The sequence below is a fragment of the Cyrtonyx montezumae genome, unplaced genomic scaffold, assembly GCF_038088225.1.
Source record: "Cyrtonyx montezumae isolate F1298 unplaced genomic scaffold, pur_monq_1.0 scaffold_2, whole genome shotgun sequence".
Lineage (NCBI taxonomy): Eukaryota > Metazoa > Chordata > Aves > Galliformes > Odontophoridae > Cyrtonyx > Cyrtonyx montezumae.
In genome coordinates this window covers 59,966,497-59,989,130 of record NW_027071936.1, presented here as the reverse complement: position 1 = coordinate 59,989,130, position 22,634 = coordinate 59,966,497, and the positions used below count along the sequence as shown (strand labels likewise).

Genomic DNA, 22,634 nt, shown 5'->3' with positions numbered 1-22,634 from the left:
ATTTTCTTTCCGGTGACACTTGCATAAACTTAGATACAACCTCATTTTTGTCTTTTTCTATTTTGAACTAGTTCACGTGGTGTGTGTGAGGGTACCTGGTAGGTAATAGAATGATCTGCTAGGTGTTGTACCTGTGACTCTGTGTTGCTAGCATCGTACTAAGTGCTGAATTTTCCAACATTAGTAGCAGCACGGTTCCTGGGACACGACAAGTGTCTGTCTCTTCTTTATACCATAAAAGAAAAAGTTTTACATTAGCATTTCACTTCCATTTTTTATTATCTAGTGAGAATCAGCCTCTTCATGCCTCAATATTAGCATTTTAGTTCATTGGAATCATACCTTTGATGTGGAACTTCCTGTAATGCTTAATATTGCACTTTAGTTTGCATTGCAAAGCACTTTTGGGGAAGCAGTCTTCATTCCTCTGATTCAACTAGGACAAAAGCAATGCTTAAAAAGCACTTCAACCCCCATTGGGCTTTCAGTCCCCATGGTCAGATTTGAGCTATCCTAAGGTAAAACTCTTCAGAACCTCTTTATTGAGAAGTATCAGCTTTTTTTGCATCATGTAGTTAGTTCTCCAGGTCATCTTCTGTTGTACTACACTCCTGGTTGATATATGTTTAGCCTCTGTCAGCTTAAAATTAGATCTCTTAAGGTGTGTTTTCCAGAAGTTACTCATCTAATGTTTAGGGCAAATAATAATATGAAATCTTTAAAAGGAAGCCGAAATGAAAATCGCCCTTTACTTGAAGGCTGTGAATGTGTGCATCTTTCAAACATTATTTTGTTAAAAGTGGTGTCTCTGAAGTGTCCTACTCAATTTACTTGTATCTACTTGGAAGGGACTCACAAGGGTCATTGCGTCCAACTTCTGCTTCCACACAGGAGTACCCAAAAATCAGACCCTATGTCTCAGAGTGTTATCCAAATGCTCCTAGAACTCTGTCAGGTTTGATGCTCTGACCACTGCTCTGGGAAGTCTCTTCCAGTGCTTAACTGTGCTCTCACTTTTTTTAATATCCAATCTAACTCTCCCATGATGCAGCTTCAGTCTGTTCTCTTTTCATGTCATGGTTTCCCATTTAGCGTAATGATATATTGAAAAAGGAGGTTACAAATTCATTATGACTCTTAATTTCTAACAATCTTAAAAGCGTATGAAAAACCTTGTCTAAAAATAATGGTGGCAGTGTTAAAATATGGACACTTTACACCATTATTTTAAAATAATTACTGGAATTGTGTATGAAAACCTTCATGTGTCAGACAGTGTTCATTAATTAGATACTTATCATGCATCTTATTTTTTTTCCCTTTTAGTGTCAAAACCTACATGATTCAGAACACTTAACTTGGCTTATTGTGAATCATGTTCAAGACTTGATTAATCTGTCCCATGAGCCTCCAGTACAAGACTTCATTAGTGCTGTTCACAGAAATTCAGCAGCCAGTGGTCTCTTCATCCAGGCCATTCAATCACGGTGTGAGAATCTTGCAGCTGTAAGTTTAACTTATCTTTCTAAGAAAGAAATCACTTAAGATTCTAGTTTAATTGTAACTGATAAGTATGCAAATTGTAACATTTTTGGGTCATTTATCAAATTGTAATTTTATTTATGAAGTCACTTGTTTTTAAAAAAGAAGGCAATAAATGAACCTCATAATATATTAGCAACTTCATTACGAGGTGTGTTCCATTTTGTCAAATCTAGAGCTTCAATTAGAGCTGATTAAGCTGCCTTTCTTCCTTTTTGGTTATTACTCTACATAATTATTATGAGAGTTACAGTAAAACTTCTATGATTTCAGTACCTTGGTAGCATAAATAGCTACTAACCACAAAAGTGGGAACATGAACTAGTCCATCTTTGTAGGCCCTGACAGCATGAAAACTTTTTTCAATCTCAAATTATCGGTTATTCCTCTGCTGCGTAAGATACAGGGTCTTGATGTTGGACCCTTCCTGAGCTTCATAAATTCAGCTTATGATTTCTGGTGTTTGTTGTAATTTCCAAATTAAAGGGACGAGATGATTAATTGTAGGGATGTAGGATTGTACTCATCCCTTTTAAACTTGAGAACTAGCTCAGTGAGGAAGTTAATTCCTGGTTTTTTTTCTAGAGGTAAAAGCGTCCGGGTAAAGTTGCCTCTCTTATTGTCTGTGGACAAGTCCACTGCAACTGCTTTAGTGCCCTATGCATATGAGTAAAATACTTCTAAGCTGAGATAGATCTGGGCTGTAGTGTGCTTGTGTGAGACAAGGTAGAACTAACTACACATGTTTGGATGGAAGATGTAGTTCTGTGAAATACTGGTGATTTATTAGTCAAATTAGTAAAAATTTAAACACCTAATATTCACAGTCAAAAAAACTGATTCCATAGCTCATTTTGTCTTTTTTTTCATTTTACAATACATCTTATGTATATATATATATATATACACATACATATATATACATATGTATAAATTTTCTCACACTCCTTGACAGTCACGCATAGCTATTGCTGTTTCTGTGATTATGTGCTCCAAATATCCCTTATGCTTTTCTTGATCCTTATACTCTTGTCTTGACTCTGCTCATTTTCTTACCTCCTTCTAAAAGCATTCAGGTTTATCAGTTTTCAAATCTTTCTGTGATTTTGCCTAAGATGTGTTTTTCTTCCTTAATTTGCTTTCCTCTTCACGTGCTTTTGTACTTGCTGTTTTTACAGTTAATTGCTGAACAAACCAGTGTTCGTGTTAATTAACCCAGTAACTCAGACTTGCCAGCATACAGATGATTTTATAGATCAGCCCATTGTCTGCTGCTGTGCTTTTTTAAGTACCTTTACCTTTAAGTTCTTTGTGTTCTGTTTGACTTCTTTTGTTTCTAGTACCTTCCTATTTAACCCTACCAGAATCAATGTTAGATATGTAATGTTCCCTTTTTGTGTTCTTTCAACATTTAGCCTACAACTCTGAAGAAGACTTTACAGTGCTTAGAGGGGATACATCTCAGCCAGTCTGGAGCAGTCTTGACATTGTATGTTGATAAGCTTCTTTGTACTCCGTTCCGTGTGCTTGCTCGCATGGTTGACACACTGGCTTGCCGTCGGGTAGAAATGCTTTTGGCTGCAAGTTTACAGGTAAACATAAATAACATTTATCTGCAAATCACTTTGGGTAGGGCTAACAAAATAGATCAAATGTAAGTGTTTAATTTAAAGTTATTTCTGTAGAAAAATAACTGAGTGATTTCATTTTATCTGTGTATGAATGTCATAATAGGTTCTAAGTACATACGGTTATTTCACTTGTTTTCTTGTGACTCTTTCCTGTAGAACAGCATTACTCAGTTACCAGTTGAAGAGCTGGATAGAATTCAGGAGTACCTTCAGAACAGTGGATTAGCAGCGAGGTAAATAACACTAGTACCTGTTAAAATGGCAAGTTAAGGAATCTTGTTGAAGCAATTACAATAGGTTTGAGTTTTTTAAGTGAAGATAGTGAATCCTGTTAAGAGCTGAAACAGGAGTGGAGCCTCATATGAGGTGCTTGCATATTGTAACTGAAAGACAGTGTCTTGGATGAATTTAATTCTTAAATGCATTTTACAACTTCAGGGAAGCCAAAGGCTCAGGGACATCAGACTCTCTCTACTCCAACCCTTAAGAGTATTTAACTTTTAAAAGTCATCCCACATTCATTTTGGCAAAAATTACAAATTACATTACTAAATGCAGCGTTATTTTCCTCAGACTTGTTCCCTCAGATTTTCTCGGTTCCAGGTGTTGTGGTTTTCTTTATTCACTGGTTTAATCTTGCAGTTCTTTATGAGTAAACTACTATTATAAAAAGGAACAAAGCATTCAGTTCTTTCAAAAGCCTTATTCAGTATTGGAAAGAATAATTTAATTATCCTGATGTCATTGCTATTTTAAGTTGATATCTATAGGAGTAAAGAACATGAAGCCTAAGACAACAGTAGAATGATGGCAATGTGCCTTCGTGTATGAGATAGAAATATAACAATAGTCAGAATCCCCAAATGTCTTTTACTGTACCGCTTTTGATACCAGTACTGGAATCAGAAAAAGAAGCAAAAAGAAAACATAGATTGCAGTCACTTTTAAATCCACAAATAAATTCTTAATCTTAAATATAATCTCAGTTTTTACTCCATTTTCTCAAAGAGATGGATTCTTGTTTGATATCTGTTAGAATGTATTCATATGCAGTCAAGTTTGTATATTAAATTTGATTCTTATTCAATAAAAAGGTGTACTGCTTAAAGAAATTGAGCAGCTTGTGTTTTACACATAAGCTTATACAAGCACCAAGTCATAAGTTGAATCTTCATTGTTGATGTGGTACAGGATATTATTTTTTTGTTCACTGATAGCTGATTAAGTTCACAGTTTTACATCATATGAATGCATGTATCCAGCAAAAAACTTAGGACCGTTGTGCCTTTCTGTCTCAGGTGTTAGCATTTGTTCACTGGATGTGTTTCTTTTTTAAATGCTGTATGAAACTAAGTTAGCTCTTTGCTGTTGCTTGTTTTTATTTGCAGACACCAAAGACTTTACTCGCTTTTGGATAGATTTCGTCTTATGGTAGCACCAGACACAACTAGTCCTTCACCTCTGGTTACCTCACACCCATTGGATGGAGAAGACCAGCAAGGTTTAGAGAATGTAATTCTAGATAAAGTAAGATTCTATTTAGAAATGTCTTAACTCAGAAAGTATTCTGCTTGTTACAAAGAATTTGATAACAGCTTGTTTTTACTGTGCTTTTATAATTGTGAATGAATCTCAAATAGATATCAGTGAATCATTTTATATCTTGGGTGTTAGGCTAAAAATTAATAATTGGAATGTGCATGTGTATTTCTTATGTTGATGGTGACATGAAAAACTATCAAGATTTTTTTCTCTCTAAAATTAGAGGAAAGATTTACAAGAAGGTTCAGTAGAGATATCAAGAAAACAGATGACAGTATATGTCTGTGTTTACAGCAGTGGTCAGTTATATTAATCTAGTGAAAATAGTCAGTTGTCTCTTTCTGAAATTCTGTCTTACATGTAATTAGATACATTTATCTCAGAGCAGGGTGGAAGGCTAATAGGATTTTAGGATCTCTGTCTTTTTTTCTAGTTTGTCCCATAACAGTTCACTTCTCATTTTTTAACTTAATGTTCTACAGCAACGTGTAGAAACATTAAACATGTTTAACAGAGATGGCAAAAAATTACTTGATCAGCTGATAGTTTCGAGATGTCCAAGTGAGTTGAGGAACACGCTGAATTATTAGGACTGAAAACAGCTTAGTAGGAGGAAAGACTGACTGTGCCCAGAAACCATTTGCCCATGGTTTTCCCTCTTCTTCCCCTGTAGCTTTAAATCTTGCACAGAGTTTTCATATGTTTCCTCTACAGTTGGATTCTAAGTAGCATCAGCTGATTCTGGATGTCCACTAATTAATATTCTAATATTAATATCTTCAATTAAATGAGTTATGTTTTTAACTAATTCCTCCAGACTCAGCACTAATAATGTAAGGAATAAGTATGCTGTTATGTGTGACAGTCTTAAATTGTTTCAGTACATCTTTCAATATAAATGCCATCTTCATTTGATGTATTAGACCAGTGCTGTTTTTTTTTCTTTTTTTTTGTTTGACTACTTTTGCAGTTTCTTTTTTGTTGTTGACGTTAATGTGACCTATAGATCTCTTAAAAGGACCACAATTAAATAACAATAAGTAGTTCTCCCTCCACCCTCAAATTGTTTAATTTTATAAAAATAAGTATGTACTAAATTTATTTTCTCCTATTATTAAAGGACTGGTATATGTCACTAGTGAGGTCACAGTGTTGCATCAAGTCTGACTCAGCACTGCTAGAGGGTGCAGAACTGTTAAATAGGATTCCTCAGCCTGACCTGAACTCCTTCATGAGCAGCAAGGTAATTTTTTTGTCAGATGGAACAGTATTAGCGGAAAATATTGTAATAAATTGTTTCTGATACTCCAGTTGTTAGTATTGGTAGATTAGATTCTTAAATATAAACATTTCAGATTTATATAGTACTGTTGTACATCCTCTTGTAAGAGAAGTGATTCTAGATCTTTTGATTATCTATACTAGGTACTTGTAATATAGCTCTGATATGACAAAGATGATGAATCTGCTGTGAAGCACAACTGGGCTTTTTAAGAACATAATTTGCTCAAATTCTCTATGGTACATTTACTGTTGATGTGCAGAAATTATAGTGGGAACTATTTAAATATATATTAATCATTTTGAGCAGAGATGAGAAATAATCACTTGTAGGTGCTGTGGAGTCACAAGGCTGAGCTACACCATTCAGACTTATTTTAGAATTTAAGATTCATTTTACTAGAGGTACTTTTGGAGGAGACAAAATAGAAATTTAAATGAAATTGAGACTTACCATTTCATTTTCAAGCTTATTTATTTTTACTGATTTTTTTATTTAAGAGATTAGAAATTTCTATGTTATTTGTGAAATGTGTCATGATGGTGGTAGTTCTTTTTCCAAGTCAGATATGGCACAATAACTTGGCCAAACATGCATATCTAGTAATGGATAAAGCTTGTACTTTTCAACCCTGTGTTAATTAATATTTCTGCCAAATTTTAATATTTGTAGTCTGTTTTCCTTGATATATTTGTGAAAAGTTCCAGCAAAAGTATTTTAATAACTTCTGGGTATAAGGTTAGGGAAAAAGATAAAAAGGAAATATATTAGGCAAAATATGTTAAGGTATTTTATGCTTTGCTTAACAGGAATATGACTTATCTGGGAAGTATAGCAGAAGTTTTCTTGTTATCCCCATTGAGAAATGTGCACTTATTTATGATGAAATCTTTTAAAGAATCAGTTTGTCAACAGATAAATCTTACTTGTGTGGCATCTTTTCTTGAAGATTCTTTGTGTACAGTTCAGGAGCTTTATTCATATTCTGTTTTGGAAACTTGTATTGGGCATATTGATTTTTCTTTCCAGTCCAGGATATTGGTGTTTAGAATTTAAACTGAAGACAAATATGATCTCAGTTATGGTGTTGTTACATTGTAATAGAGTGGAGGTCTTTGTAAATTAATAAACTATTAATTTACAGTGATATTAATTTGGCAGAATAGTTTACTTTTCTTTAAAAGCAGTTTATTCTTGTTTACTATTTGATTTCAGGAATTCAACCTGAGCTTATTAGCACCTTGTTTAAGCCTTGGCATGACTGAAATCTCAAGGGACCAGAAGAGTAGCCTTTTTGAAGCAGCTCGGAGGGTAACACTGGATCATGTGTCCACCACTGTACTAAACCTTCCTGCCAGTCACCAGGTTTTCCAACCACTTTTGCCAACTGAGCCATCAGCCTACTGGAAAAAACTAAACGACATCTTTGGTAATAGAAATAACAGTCTTTTAAAGTTTATTCTCTCCTCTACAGAGGTGGTTTACAGATGTCTTGTCAATACGTGAACTTACTATTTAAAAAAAAACAACACAAAAGTGCCAATGAAATAATTCCAAAAAAAAAAAAAACATTTATTGACAGAAAAAACTCAAACTGCTAGATTACATCCAGTCTTGTCTTATAGGAGATGAAGTGATGTATCAGTCTGTGATGACGCTTTGTCGTGCACTCGCTCAGTATTTGTTGTTACTCTCAAAACTACCAACCAGCCTCCGTGTTCCTCCTGACAAAGAGGATGACATCCTGAAATTCGTAGTGATGTCGATAGAGGTAAGAAACTAAGGTGAAAATAAAGATGTGATGAAATATTGGGAGGGAACCAACTTTGACTTAAATTCACTATGAATAGAATTTTGATCTGAGAACCTTGACTTACTGCAGAAGTTTATTCAGTGGTTCTTTTACTTAATCTGTGCCAGAAAATCAAATGGGCTCATTTGGAAAATGAGTTTGGAAAAATGCCCTGCATTGTTTTTGGGACATAGGATAGACAAGGTTTTTTTTATTTTTGTTTTGCTTTGGTTTTTTTCCCTCATATAATGGTCATAATTTTCTTGATTTTTTTGTTTTCTCAAGAAACAAAATAATTTATTCTGTACAACTTACTGATTAATATATATATATATATATATATTGCATGTAGTTGTAAATTAACAAGAACACTACAAAAAACTTCAACTATAAATTCCTATGTTGTGAGAATTTTGTACTAATGACAATTTTTTATTTTTTCATAGGTGTTATCATGGCATTTAATACATGACCAACTTCCAATAAGTATAGATCTGCAAGCTGCTTTGGACTGCTGCTGTCTGACTTTGCAGCAGCCTAGCCTCTGGAATTTGCTGGCTTCTGCAGTTAATGTGACATACGCTTGCTCCTTAATTAATTGCATTAAGTTTATCATAGAGGCAGGTGAGTTCAATTTGAACAGCTATGAAAATATTTCTTAATAGCTCCACTGATCCAGTGCTAGGTGTCTGCAGTATGTCCGTTGAGTTATTTTAGGCTATTTCTTTGACACTCATAGCATTTTAATTTGACATTTAAAACTTTGTGTTTATTTTTGATCTTAGCAACTGCCTTGGAAATGTAGATTTTTAACTGCAGTGTGGTTTGGAGGTGAAAAATTGAATATGTGATATTCGAAAGATATTACTGGTACATATTTTTTTCTTAATTCAGTTGCAGTTGAACCTGGAAATCAACTTCTTAGTCCTGAAAGAAAGAAGAATTCTTCAAAAGGCTTAATTGATGATGAAGTTGATTCAAACATTCACAGTAAGTAAACATTGGATTCCACATTTGTCTTATAAATTATTCTTTTGTGAAAATCTAGGTCCCCTTTCTGATTTTTTTAACAGGAGTTCTTCTGAAAGCTTTTGATAAAAGTATTTGATAAATGCTTGTTGAGTACAGATGAACAGTTTTCATGTGTATATTTTTGTCTTGAAAGGTTGAAACATTAATTGAAACTTTTCTTTGCACAGTTTTGTCAGCTATGCAACATGCTGTAGGATTTTTTAAATTTCACGTGAGGGGTAGAATGTAACTATTAATATTTATTTTAATATAAATGACAGATTCATTTTCTGTCTTTCTACTGTAATGGAAGTATACTGGGTGAAAGTCAAGTGTAGTTCACGAGAGTGGGCAGCATTGTCTCTTATATCCAGCTGTGCTTACTTAGAGTAAGATTTCATTTCCATCTAGAGAATTGAGCTGTTTATCAGATCTAGCTCAGAGCCAACTATGAAAGTGCTTTTTTATGAGATAAGTGAGTTTGGTCACTTTAAATTGTAAGAAATGCTCTATTCAATGTGGCTTGCTATTGCTGGGGTTAGGAAAGTTGCGTGTTTTCTGCTTTGCTGGCAGATCTCAGCTGTTGATATTGTCTAGCACTGTGACTGGCAAGCAATACAAACAATTGCAGGGAAGTGTTAGTAATATTTTTTAACTAGCTAAGTATCTATAGAACATTTATTTGTCTGCGTCCTTAGTGCGGTTTTGTACTTCTTAGACAGCATATATTTTAATTAAGCTTTTACATTTCTTTTTATATGATTTTAACTGGTATGTTTTGAATATGTTCCTAAAACTAAATGTCTTTTTCTCCCTGAAAAGAAATGAAACATGTTACTACAGCTTGTGAAATGATAGCTGAGATGGTGGAATGTCTGCAGACTGTCCTGGCTTTGGGTCATCATAGAAACAGCAGTATCCCAGTGTTTCTTACTCCTGTCCTCAAGAATATCATAATCAGTTTAGCAAGGCTGCCTCTAGTGAACAGTTACACAAGAGTGCCCCCCTTGGTATGTTCATTATGTTTAATTTTCAGGATGTAAAAGCTTCTGAAAAACTTTATGGAAAAACAAACTAGACTGCATCTTAATTATATACTGTTAGGACAATTGTTACCTACTTGAGTAAAATCACAGTATTGTAGGGGTTGGAAAGGGACCTCTAGAGATTGAGTCCAGCCCCCCTGCCAAAGCAGCTCCCTAGCTGCTAGGTAGGCATCCAGGTGGCTCTTGAACGTCTCCAGAGAAGGAGACTCAATATGCTACCTGCATTAGCTATATAATTTTTCTGTATGATCTTTTTATTTGGAGAATTATTTTACTGATTTGTCTCATGGCATTTGAATGGTGCTGTATACCTGTGTTATTGTTGTGTTAGTGCTATTACTGTTCTAGAACAGTAATAATCTTTCTTTCTTCTTACTTTACCAGGTCTGGAAATTAGGCTGGTCACCAAAGCCTGCAGGTGACTTTGGAACAGTTTTTCCTGAAATCCCAGTAGAATTTCTTCAAGAAAAAGAAATCTTTAAAGAGTTCATCTATCGCATTAACACTCTTGGTAAGTGCAAAATTAAAAATGAATACAGCTGGCCTTTAATCAGCATTTTGTGTTTGTGCTGTGGAGTTAACAGATAACTGAGTTTATTGCTATATGTCAGTCCTCAGTGGAAGTCCAAAGGCTTCTCTGTTTTGAAAACCTGATAGATGCAGTGTTTTTATAACACTGAGCAGTCAAAATATCTAAATGTATGATAAAAATAGGAGGAAAAAAAAAACAACTGAAGATAATATTGTTCAGAACCCTTCCAATTTTTTATTTTCTAAATAATTAAGCTGTAGTCACTACAAAAATGCTGAATTAAACAGGAAGCAGTATGAAATGGCACATTGTTTCCTACAGACTTAATGTTATTTTTTGTTTAGTTTTGTATTAAGACATGAATGGTTATCACTGAGCGTTTTTGTAGGATGGATCAGCCGTACCCAATTTGAAGAAACTTGGGCTACTTTGCTTGGTGTACTTGTAACTCAGCCTATTGTAATGGACCAAGAAGAGAACCAACAAGAGGTAATGTTATTTACTGAGTGTTTTTTAAATTAAATTTTATTTGGAGCTGAGAAAAACTGTTTCTGTTAGTAAGTCTGTCAAACAGAAAAGTAGTGACCGAAGAGGAGGGATTATTTCTGGTTTTAGTTCCTTGTTTGCGTGTCCCTGTGAGTTTAAACCTATCTGTCAGTGATGCTAAATACTGAATCTGTAGCATCATGGTTTGGAAGCAGCATTAGAATAATGACTGTATCTAGTTAAAGATACCCAGAAAAATGCTGCTGAAAATCAATGAGGAGATGAAGTTCTTTTCCTAAAAGTGCACTGAATAAAATTAGCTAACGTGGAAACTATTCAGAGAAGGATCCAACTCAGATTTGGTCTTATTTGATGCTTTGTTTTAACAGGTAACTGATGGATTGGTTCAAACAAGGAAAATATACACTTTGAAAGCTCTGAAATGAACACCTTAAGGTTTTAATGCTGTTAGGATAAGAGTGTGCGCGTAGAGTTTCAGTGATGGAAGGATGCCTTTCTACTAGTTGCAGTGCTTTGTGTGCATTGCATCTGTCAGTGTCAGCTAGATTTCTGGCTAGGAAGAAGCCAAGCTGCCAGGCTTGTTAATGGTAGTTTAGTGGAAGGTAACAAACCAATATTCAGGGTTTTCAGGATTCTTTTTTTTTTTCCAATTCAAATTACAGTAAGTTCATTTTACAGGAAGATACAGAGAGGACCCAAATTAATGTTCTTGCAGTACAAGCCATAACTTCCTTGGTGCTGAGTGCAATGACAATACCTGTTGCAGGCAATCCAGCAGTCAGCTGTTTGGAACAGCAGCCTCGCAACAAAGCTTTAAAAGCTCTGGACACAAGGTATTTTTTTCCACTTACTTTAAAATGTGTAAATTCATACTTCTGATTATTAACATTTCAATTACCTTTAGTTTAATCTAGCAATAGCAAAAAAATACAGACTGTATTTTTTTAATGAGAGTGTATACGGGTGGATCTGTTTGCATAAAAGTCACGTGGACTTAGCATCATGAACTTCTTGAGTTACTAGACAGTATCTGGAAGAATACAATAAAAGAAAGATCTAGCCAACAATGTGCAGAATGTATCTCAAAACATTTCTCGATTTTAGCATCCCTTAAAATGCAAGTAAGTGTACATATACAACATTGCAGAGTAAGCTAGTCAGACTTGCACAAAATTGTTAAAAGGCAAATCTGCTTAAATCCATTTCTGTTGGGTTTTTAGGTTTGGGAGGAAGCTAAGTGTTATCAGGGGAATTGTTGAACAAGAAATCCAAGCAATGGTATCTAAGAGAGATAATATTGCTACTCATCACTTATATCAAGCTTGGGACCCTGTTCCATCACTTTCTCCTGTTAGTACAGGTAAGTGCCTTTGTTGGAGTGAGGGAGTAAGTGAATTTCTCTTAGATTTAAAAAGTAGAAATGGTACTGTTTGGAATTTGAAACCCACTTTGCAGGAAAATAAGCCATTTTAACATATATGTATCTTAAAACATTGCCTTCTGTTTTGCTATAGGTGCTCTTATCAGCCATGAAAAACTCTTATTGCAAATCAATACTGAACGAGAAATAGGAGATATGGATTATAAACTGGGGCAGGTTTGTTAAAACTTAACTTGGAACTTCACTTTTTTACATTTTCTTATAATTCTTGAAATTCCAGTTGAGAAACGTTGCTTAACATCAAGTATAAACTAAGGTGTAGATCATAATTGCTTGGTTCCTCTTAGCCAGTTAATGTGCCTCAGAACTTTTGCTTTTGTTTGTGTGCTTGGCCATGGAGCCAGCTGTGGAAGTATTCTACTCTTCAGCCCTATGTGTTAAAGAGCCCATGTGGTATTAGGTTTAACTTCAATTACTGGATTTTAATTTGTCATTGCAAGCATGCAATTACAGGGCAGCTGTTCTTAGGGAAGGAAAAACTACTGGACATAAAATAAGCAATGTTATTTTAACTTAAAATACTTCCAGTTTAGGCATTTTCTTAAATTTTATAAAGAAAACCTAAGGAACTTAGAAGCTTTCTTTAAACATAGTCAGAATGAAAGTAATTAACATTGTATTCTTTTCTGTTTTCAGAAGAAAGGTTAAATTGCAGTTAGATTTGAATTGTAGTTGTTACAGTTCTTACTTATTTTCTTGCTCAGTATGAATTGTAAATACACACACTTTGCTTTAGATTTAGGATCTAGTATTTTAACTTTGAATGATGTATGCACATTGTGTATGTGCACAGGTTACATATGGATGCTTTCAGCATCCACTATATTGCACATCATGCATTGCACTGCATGTTGTTCCACGTTCAACTAAAACGTTGAAAAAGGTTTTTAAAAAGTTGTGATGTGCAATTCATGTAGAGGTTGTTTGAGGCCACGTTCATTTCCTGCAGTTTAAATTAAAAATGTACTGCAATTCTGGGATTTTATTAATCTGACTGAGGATGTTGAATGATGAATTCCCTTTCTTTCTTTTTCCTTGTTGTAAGGTCTCTATACATTCCATATGGTTAGGAAATAATATCACTCCATTGAGAGAAGAAGAGTGGGGTGAGGATGAGGAAGATGAGAATGACATGCCTGTTCCTTCCTCACCACCAACGTCTCCTATTAATACCAGGTATGTTGTTTCTCCTTTAACTTATCAAATAACCTTTTATATTATCAAAATTCAGAGCTGAGTAAAATAGCTTTTTTAATTGGACACAGGATGCAAATAAGATAAAAATACAAGTAAAAACTATTTCAAACTGAGCATTTTGACAGAGCTTAAGAATGTCCATTTTGACCCTTGCTTATTGTGTTTTGCAGGAAGCATCGTGCTGGTGTAGATATACATTCTTGTTCTCAGTTCTTACTTGAACTATATAGTCAGTGGATATTGCCATCAAACCCTAACAAGAGAACACCAGTCATACTGATTAGTGAAGTGGTGCGATCAGTAAGTGTGAAATATTGTTCTGAGTCATTGAGTGTATATTAACAAATCTTTGGAGCTAAGCATCATTTGTTAAGGATCTTTTAATGTGTAAGAAATGCTGACTTTTTAAAAAAGGGTTTTTTTCTCGACAGCGATATTATATGAGTGGTGAGGAAATAAAACTTCCACAACTATAACACTACAACATTTGAAACAGTGTAAGCACCTGGATTGAGTATTCTGCTACTACATTACAAAAACACCTTAATGTCACAAGACAGTCCTTTTTTACTTGATTGATTAAAAAAAACAGATTTCAGGGTTCTGCTTATTCTTTCTTCCTAAAAACAAAAGACAGAAAAAGAATGTACTTATCAAAGGACTAAAGTGACTATTGAATTATACAAGCAATACTGAAGAATGTGTCTTGAGAGACATTACGTGCTGGCAAGAAGGCCTAGATTAAACTGCCTTTGCAGGAGAGTATGTATTGTGTGGTTTTGCGAGTAAATGGCAACGTTTATTTGTTTCATGGAATTACTGTAGTGGATTTGATTTTATAAACCATTTGGAAGAAAAAAAAAAAGAGCACTCTGAGGTAATTTTCTAGTGGGATGGGTGGTGGAGTTCTTTAACCATTGTTTTTCCAAGCATCTCAATCATTTGAAGGATATTTGCTAAAAATTAAAGGAGAGTCCTCTTCTAACAAGCTACTAATGGGCTTTTTGTGTGTTCAATTTTATTTGTGCATAGCTTCTGGCAGTGTCAGACTTATTTACAGAAAGAAATCAGTTTGAGATGATGTATACAACACTGACAGAATTGCGAAAGGTGCATCCATCAGAAGATGAGATTCTGATACAGTATTTGATACCAGCCACTTGTAAGGCTGCAGCTGTTCTTGGGATGGTAAGAAATTCTCATGGAAACTTATTTCAAATTGATGAGTGTGTAGGTGTACTAGTCCTTATGTTCCACTGCAAAATCTGACAGTTCTTGTTGATCTTTCTTGTTTCAAGAAACCAAGGCACTTAACTTGATAGTCACGTATCTCTTTTCTTTCCCTCACTGTTCTTTTACTTCCGTTGAGTCATTCCATATGTAGGGAATGGACATTTAGTAGTGCAAATTAATGTTACTCTCTTTAACTATGTATCCCATAGATAGAGAAGAACAGTATATTTCAGTGGACATTTGAAATTTGGAATAGCATTAGTTGAATCAGTTTGTCTTCAAGTCATCTCTTATCTGATATATTATCTTGTGACATTGATTCAAAGTACTGTTTTAAGCCAGTCTCTGTTTTGCTAGTCTTTTTCAGGTATTTTTTCCAGGTATCTCTAAATGATGAGGTTCACCAGTATTTATTTGTAATGAGTACTTTTTTTAATGTATTAGGATAAAGCTGTGGCTGAACCAGTAAGTCGACTGCTGGAATCTACCTTAAGAAGCACCCATATGCCAAGTCGAATTGGGGCTCTGCATGGAATTCTTTATATCCTTGAGTGTGACCTGCTTGATGAGACAGCAAAGCAACTCATTCCAGTCATCAGCGAGTATTTACTCTCCAATTTGAGAGCAGTAGCACAGTAAGACTTTTCTCCCATCCCACCACCTCATTTACTTAATATAATGGGAGGTTTTGTTTGTTTTAAGTGAATGAATACATGTCAAAGTAAACTAGCTGATTTTAGTCCGACTTATAAAAACTAACGAAGAAAAAAAAGGAAAGTTTATTAAGATTTCTAGGCTTACCATATTGTAACTAGGAAAAGCTAGGAATAGATTTTCTTGCAGTGTCACTCTTTCACCTTATGACTGGAACAGCTGCATGCTCATGTGTTCCATGCTCCTTTGTGGTTTGCCATGTTCAATCCATTTTAGAGTCAGTTATTGTATCTGACAGCTTCAGTTCTTGTCATTTTCTTTGAAACCTTACAAATGTAAGCTTAAGATTTTATTTACAGAACTTAAAAGATATTTGAGGGTGAGAAAACTGTTTTCTCAGACTTTTGTCTCTTTGGTAAATTGTGCTCCCTAAACCTTGTCTTACTTTTCTGTCAAAAGGGGTACTCCTTGACTGACATTGGCAGGATCAGTTATGAAATGTATTTAATCTAAGCAAGTGAAGCACTGATAGTTTGAAATGATATTGCTAAAAAAATATTTGGGAGCATTACACTGACTTTCCATGAAAAATAGTGCTTTCTTGCAGCACGTGACAAGTTTGTGCAGATCACTTGGAGATATTTTGTGTGGTTTAAAAACTGCATAAATTTGATTTGGAAAAAATACCCGCTATTTCCAAGGCTTGTCTGTATTGCCTCAGTTCATGATATAGATAACTTAGTATCTTAACAGACTTGCTAGTAAAACTAGTAAGTAACTACTGGTGTTTTTTCTTATCTGCAGTTGTGTGACTGTTCATAACCAACAGCATATCTTAGTAATGTGTGCAGCTGCATTCTATTTGATAGAGAACTATCCACTTGATGTAGGACCTGAATTCTCTGCAGGAATTATACAGGTATGTTGTAATGCCCACAATCACAGGACAATTATGTAGCTTGGAATCACCACATAATATCTTTAATTCTTGACTTGATTTTTGTGATATATTTTACTTTCATCAGGCTTCCTTTAAACAGCAGTCCTACCTGCAGTTCCTCACACGTGAGCTGTAATAGCATACTGCTAGAAGGTGACCTAAACACGCCTCAAAAAAATAAGTAGATGGCTTTTTTTTCTTTACTTCAGATGTGCGGAGTCATGGTGTCTGGAAGCGATGAATCAACACCATCCATTATTTACCATTGTGTCCTAAGGGGATTAGAACGACTCCTCCTTTCAGAGCAGCTTTCCAGGCTGGATAGTGAATCTCTGGTTAAATTGAGTGTTGACAGAGTGAATGTGCAGAGCCCCCACAGAGCAATGGCAGCTCTTGGGCTAATGCTAACTTGCATGTACACAGGTATTTATATATATTTTTAATACCTTTGATGTGCTGAAAGACTAGCTTACTAACAGTGCTAATTTTAATTCTTTTTCAATTGTTTTTGCTAGCAAGGATTATAAGGTCATCTTCTGGCATTTGCAGTAAATTTGTAACAAATTATTTTGGTTTAGGAAAGGAAAAAGTCAGCCCCAGTCGTTCCACAGATGCAAATCCTGCAGCCCCCGACAGTGAATCTGTGATCGTGGCTATGGAACGAGTATCTGTTCTTTTTGATAGGTGAGAAGATAAAACATGATAAAACGTCATGGGGCACTGATGGGGAAATGATTCTTTGGCACTGTCTCCTCACTTCTCTACTTGACAGTTCTAATATTTAATTAATGATATTTCTCTGCTTACCATTGCTTAAAACTGATACTTTTAGTATACACAGTAACACTGATGGAATTGCTGAACACAGCACAAATGGACAGGAATGTAAATGGAAAACAGACATGTCCTAACTGATACTCAGTGTTGCACAAACTGTAATACTTTATAAATGTATTTCCAGCTCCCTTCGGGTCAAACTCTGAAGTGCTTTTCAGGATGTCTTCTGCGTAATCAAGGATATAAATCCCTGTTTACGGGAAATAATCTTTGAAACCATCCTTAAGAGTTTAAAACCTCTTTTCCCCTTCCCCCGCCCACATGTTGCTCTTCCAAGGCTGCTAAGTAACTGCAGTGGAAGGGTATAGAAAAATTTCTGTATTCACATGGAACTCATTTAATGAAAGCATTTCATAACCCCTGATCTGGTCTGACAATCTCAAGCTGTGTTAAGTGAGCATAGCATGTTATATTTTGCATAGTAGCTTGTGGCATTCTGACTTTTTTTTTGTGTGTGTGTGTTGAGTGTTTTTTCCATAAAACTGGATGAGGGTTTCAGTTCTGCACTCAGTGAGAACAGAGCTGGAGCTGTGCTGGAGTGCTGGAAAAATTGGTCCTGGAAGTCAGTAAAACAAACAGGAATACTAGAAGCAGAAAATGTCTTATGATTTCCCCTACAACAGTTCCTAACTTGATCTTGACACATCAGCAGATGCAGTGTTTATTAGGAAGATTTTCCAATTAGCGCTCTTTAAATAAGGATAGACTTTAAATTGAAGGTGTCTAAAGATGAAAATAAAGTCATCCTCCTATTGTGATTAATTTGAAAAATAACAAGATGTTTATTGGAATTAAATCATAAAATGTTATTCTTCCGTTATTTTTAGGATCAGGAAGGGATTTCCTTTTGAAGCTAGAGTAGTGGCCCGAATCCTTCCTCAATTCCTTGATGATTTTTTCCCTCCACAAGATGTAATGAATAAAGTTATAGGAGAATTTCTATCCAATCAGCAGCCTTATCCACAATTTATGGCAACAGTAGTTTATAAGGTAATGTATATCTATCTTTTTCCTTATGTGTTTCGTAGAACTGTTAAGTAAGAGCTCTTCAGTCTTTAGTAGTTGAATACAAGGGGCAAATATAATTTTCACTAGATCTAATAAGCTATTCAGCAGTGTTTGAGGTGTACCCCTGTGAACTTTGTGTTCTGGGAGAAACTGAAGGATCTAGAATCACCTTGATCAAGATAAAATAAAGAGAAAATTAATAGCAGGGATTCTGCTGCTTAGATTCTTCTGGTCTCAAGATCATCTCTCTAGGTCATCTGGTCTTATGAAACCAGCCAAGCTTCTGGTAGACATAGTTGGGCTTCCTGGTATCCTCTGTTTCAGCCCCTACTTATTGGAATTAAGCGTGGCTTAAGAGTGCATGTGTGCACCACCCTTGGTGTATTAAAAGCAGGGAGACAGTGCTTTTTGTGTGCTCGCTTCAATTTGCCACAGGTGTCATGAGTCTACTCTGCAGAATCACTTTGTCAGAGTTGTCTCCCAACAGCTGAGTTTGTGAATCTCAGAGGTTTGTAGATGAGGTAAACTTTTACAAGAGAAACAAAACTCTTTCCCATTTCTGTATGTCTTGTTTTTGTTCTTATGTAAAATATTTTTGCAGGTATTCCAGACACTGCATACCACTGGACAGTCGTCAATGGTCCGTGACTGGGTGATGCTGTCTCTCTCTAATTTCACACAGAGAACACCTGTGGCAATGGCAATGTGGAGTCTTTCCTGTTTTTTTGTCAGTGCTTCCACCAGTCAGTGGATTTCAGCAATGTATCCTAAACAGACAATGTGTGTCACTTCTAGGTAAATGTGATTCTCTAAAGGACATAGCTTTGGAGGGCAAAAGTATAAACTTAGTACATGATTTAGTACACACACAAAAGAAACCTTAACCAGAACAACAGACTTCTACTCTAGCTGTGCTCTGCTCGATTTTGTTTATTTGGTGCCTCAGGATTCAGGAAGAAAGCACTTCTAAACACATTTTTAGAACCTAAAACTGTTTTTTAAATTTCTGTTCCTTGTGACTGTTCAGGCTGATTTGGAAATTCGTGCGGCTTTAGAAAAGCTTCACTGGATATCTTTGCAGTCACCTCTAAATTGTTTGCCTTATATTCCTCCTACAAAAGTAAAATATTAAATTTAAAAAAAAAAGTTGTTGAAAGGTGTTGCCTTTAATGACTGGGCAAAAAAAATAGACGTGTCATCAGGTTTGAAATCTCCTAATGATCCCTTGTGATATGAATGCTTCTTGGATGTAGGCAGTACAGACTGTAGCACAAATTGCACCATTTCCTCCATTAGATAAAGAAGAATACTGCTAGGTTAAAGGAAGTTTCTGGAAATAAAAGATCGTGTTAAGCTACTGAAGAAATAGGATTTCTATAGTAGCAGTTCAGTGAACACATGACAGCGTTTTTCACATTGCTACTGAACTCGAGAATATACCACTTTATTGGAAAGCGGTGTTTAAAGTAGTACACCAGATATGATCCAGTTGTGTCACTTATGACCTTAACTTACATCTCAGCCTTCCGCATATTATCAGCAGAATGGGAAAACTGGAGCAAGTGGATGTTAACATCTTCTGTTTGGTGGCCATAGACTTTTACCGATATCAGATTGATGAAGAATTAGATCGGAGGGCTTTTCAGTCAGTGTTTGAGGTGGTAGCTTCTCCAGGAACCCCATATCACCGCCTCCTAACTTGTTTGCAAAATGTCCACAAGATCACAGCATGTTGAATGTCCTGCTGCATCACAGAATTGCATGATTAATGTCAGAATCTGATACGAATGATAGGAAATGCAAGATTGAGAAAGTATCTGGGGTTGCATTTGTGATAAACATGGACCTGCCACTTATTTTCTTCCAGAATGCATGGAGAAGTGCTCTGCAGCACTGGAAATCACCTGAAAAATCTAGTGTAGTTCTTATTGTTCTCGACACCTGGCACCTGTGGGTGGAAAGAGTTGTCCATGTTCTACAAGTGCTGTTTGGGACTAACCTGAGACAGATTTACTATGTAAACTTATGAGCAAGTGCTACATGCAAGGTAACTGATATTGCTCTTTTTCCTAATGTTCAGCTGAAGCCACTTGTTGCAGCTGGTAAGAAACTGACAGAAGCACTCTATTATTGCAAGCTGCAGTCATTAGAAAACTTCATAGTTCTATGTACATGTATATACCATTGTGTAGTACAGAATAGAAATTGTCAAACTGAATTGTCACTCCCAAACAAGGACAAGAGAAAATGGTTTTCATGAGTTACACTTCCAGCATGTAATTCTTCTCCAGACTTCCTTATGTTCTGTGGTGCACGTGTTGGTGATATCGGAGATGTGGTGCGCATATGTAACCACACTTTTTTTTCTTCTCAGGATTTAAAATTTGAGTACGGTGTATCAGTAAAGAGATTTTAACTTAAATATTCCTATTTCTACATCATGTACAGTATGTAAAATTGTAAGATGTGTGATGCATGAGCTGTGCTGTAATTTGAGATGAACAGAAGCTACGCTACTGAATGTCTTGACATCTGTATTGTCCTCATTTTTCCTTGTGCTCAAATTTATGTTCCTTTTGAAAATCCATCTTAATGTACAGATTACATCTTGTTTTGCATCTCACTTTTTCTTAAAGCGCTTTAAAACTGGAATATGTTGATTTAATGTGTCTTGAGTGACTGTATTAAGGAGATATTCTTGTGGTCCACTTGTAGCTTTTGAATTCCTTTATTTTGAGATGTAATGGTAAAAGAGAGGACTAGTTATTTTGGATTAGTCTTTTGTATACTTAAGAAATGGCTCTTATCTGCTGCACAGCATTTAAGAGACAATAGTGCACACTCCCCAGTAGTCAGTAACTGTTTGACCTTTCCTAACTGAGACCATGGAGTCAACTGGATTCAAATCACTCTCACTTTGAACAAACTCATACTAGCAGTTGAGACTCAAAAGCTGCTGTGGTCTACTTTGGGACTGGCTAAGGTGTTAGATTACACAACTGCTCTTAGTACCTGTCATAATGCTTTAGACACAGTACAAATATCAATTTTATAGCACTACACAGGGCCAGATTTAGCTTTTACTTACCACCCAGGAAACCCCATTGCTTCATGAGCATTTCATGGGGAAAGCACAGCGTTTGTCTTTAGTTATATTTGCTATAATTTTTTAATTATACAAAAATGATAGCTGGGTTTTCAGTCACGTCCTATATTTAACCTCTCTTCACTTTCTTATCACACCTTTTGGTGACACTTGGAAAAATGAGATAGTGTTGTCAGGAGGAGCATGTACTTGTATGTATTTCTGTATATAATGTATATGTGGAAATTATACATGTGACAACATTTAATGTATACAAATGTGTATATTTGTATTTATTAAACCCATGTATTTAAACTAATGCCAACTTAGACCAAAAATTGTTACTTCTGCCCATAAATTGATTTAAAAGGAATTGTCCACTGGTGTCGCTTCCTCTTAAAAAGGCAAAACTGATAATATGGGCAGTAGAAACAACTGTAGACATTGCTGTATTTAGCTCTCTACAGATCTTACTATCTAGAGCAATTATTTCTGCCCTTAGTTGGGTTACTCTTATTTCTTGGGCCACAGCACTGTGGTGATTTTTAAAAGAAGCTGAATAGGAGTTCAGAAAAAGATTTAATAGATACTGTTTGAAAGTTTTGAGTTGCATTGGAAATTATCTTAATTCTGACAAGAGGCTAATTCAAGGCAGTGAGATATAATGCCCTGTGCTTTCGTTAAGGGTAGTATAGATCACTCTTCCCTTTTGTAACCACCAATAATCGTTTTGTACTGTAAACCCACACACCAGTCAGTTTTTGTATGATATATAGTTTAATTGAAGATATTTTTGTAAGCTATTTTCCAAAATTTAAAATAGATTTTAATATATTTTTTAAGCATCAGGTTAGTCATATTCTCACCAACAGTATGTGTTGTGTTACAAACTGTTAAATTCTTCATAATTTTAGGCTCCTCATGATTAACACGGACTAGTTGGTTACTTTACCTTGGGATAATGGGAGCTAGTCCCCTTATGAAACTTTCCGAACCAACCCATCTGGGACTTGCCATAGAATCTTTCCAACCACTGAGAGGAGTGTATTGAACCAAGCAGTCAGCGTGGCTGGATGAGAAGCAGCTGATGTGACTAAGCCCCTTTTCCTCAAATGGCCTTTAAGCAAATACTTGTGTTACCCAGCTTAGGCAAGCTTTAGAGCTGATGCAGTCAGTTCTGCACTCGTGGACTCACTGCTAGTAATTACTTCATCTGTTTGGACTTCTCTTGGAGATTTGTCATAGTATATATATACCTCCTGAAACATGTTTCTGGAACTTCTAAAGAACAGCACCTCCTTTTAGAAGTTCTCAGTGACCTGTAGGGAATGTATCTTAAGGGCCTTCCTAGTTG

General features: G+C 35.5%; 1 protein-coding gene across 2 annotated transcripts in view; it reads left to right on the top strand.

Moving 5' to 3' along the window:
- The window catches only part of HTT (huntingtin), a 68,127-nt gene extending 46,528 nt beyond the window's left edge, over window positions 1-21,599 (top strand). For both annotated transcript variants that reach the window (XM_065735852.1, XM_065735851.1), the window contains 25 exons: window positions 1,327-1,506; window positions 2,958-3,134; window positions 3,330-3,406; window positions 4,562-4,700; window positions 5,836-5,958; window positions 7,213-7,426; window positions 7,623-7,768; window positions 8,236-8,413; window positions 8,684-8,779; window positions 9,623-9,810; window positions 10,231-10,357; window positions 10,767-10,867; window positions 11,564-11,718; window positions 12,106-12,245; window positions 12,400-12,482; window positions 13,372-13,502; window positions 13,694-13,823; window positions 14,556-14,711; window positions 15,201-15,391; window positions 16,215-16,329; window positions 16,560-16,773; window positions 16,929-17,034; window positions 18,015-18,177; window positions 18,797-18,957; window positions 19,718-21,599. In XM_065735852.1, coding sequence (XP_065591924.1) covers window positions 1,327-1,506; window positions 2,958-3,134; window positions 3,330-3,406; window positions 4,562-4,700; window positions 5,836-5,958; window positions 7,213-7,426; window positions 7,623-7,768; window positions 8,236-8,413; window positions 8,684-8,779; window positions 9,623-9,810; window positions 10,231-10,357; window positions 10,767-10,867; window positions 11,564-11,718; window positions 12,106-12,245; window positions 12,400-12,482; window positions 13,372-13,502; window positions 13,694-13,823; window positions 14,556-14,711; window positions 15,201-15,391; window positions 16,215-16,329; window positions 16,560-16,773; window positions 16,929-17,034; window positions 18,015-18,177; window positions 18,797-18,957; window positions 19,718-19,931 — 3,705 coding nt within the window. In that variant the 3' untranslated portion in view covers window positions 19,932-21,599. The remainder of the gene's footprint in view (window positions 1-1,326; window positions 1,507-2,957; window positions 3,135-3,329; window positions 3,407-4,561; window positions 4,701-5,835; window positions 5,959-7,212; window positions 7,427-7,622; window positions 7,769-8,235; window positions 8,414-8,683; window positions 8,780-9,622; window positions 9,811-10,230; window positions 10,358-10,766; window positions 10,868-11,563; window positions 11,719-12,105; window positions 12,246-12,399; window positions 12,483-13,371; window positions 13,503-13,693; window positions 13,824-14,555; window positions 14,712-15,200; window positions 15,392-16,214; window positions 16,330-16,559; window positions 16,774-16,928; window positions 17,035-18,014; window positions 18,178-18,796; window positions 18,958-19,717) is intronic.
- The last annotated feature ends 1,035 nt before the right edge of the window (window positions 21,600-22,634 follow it).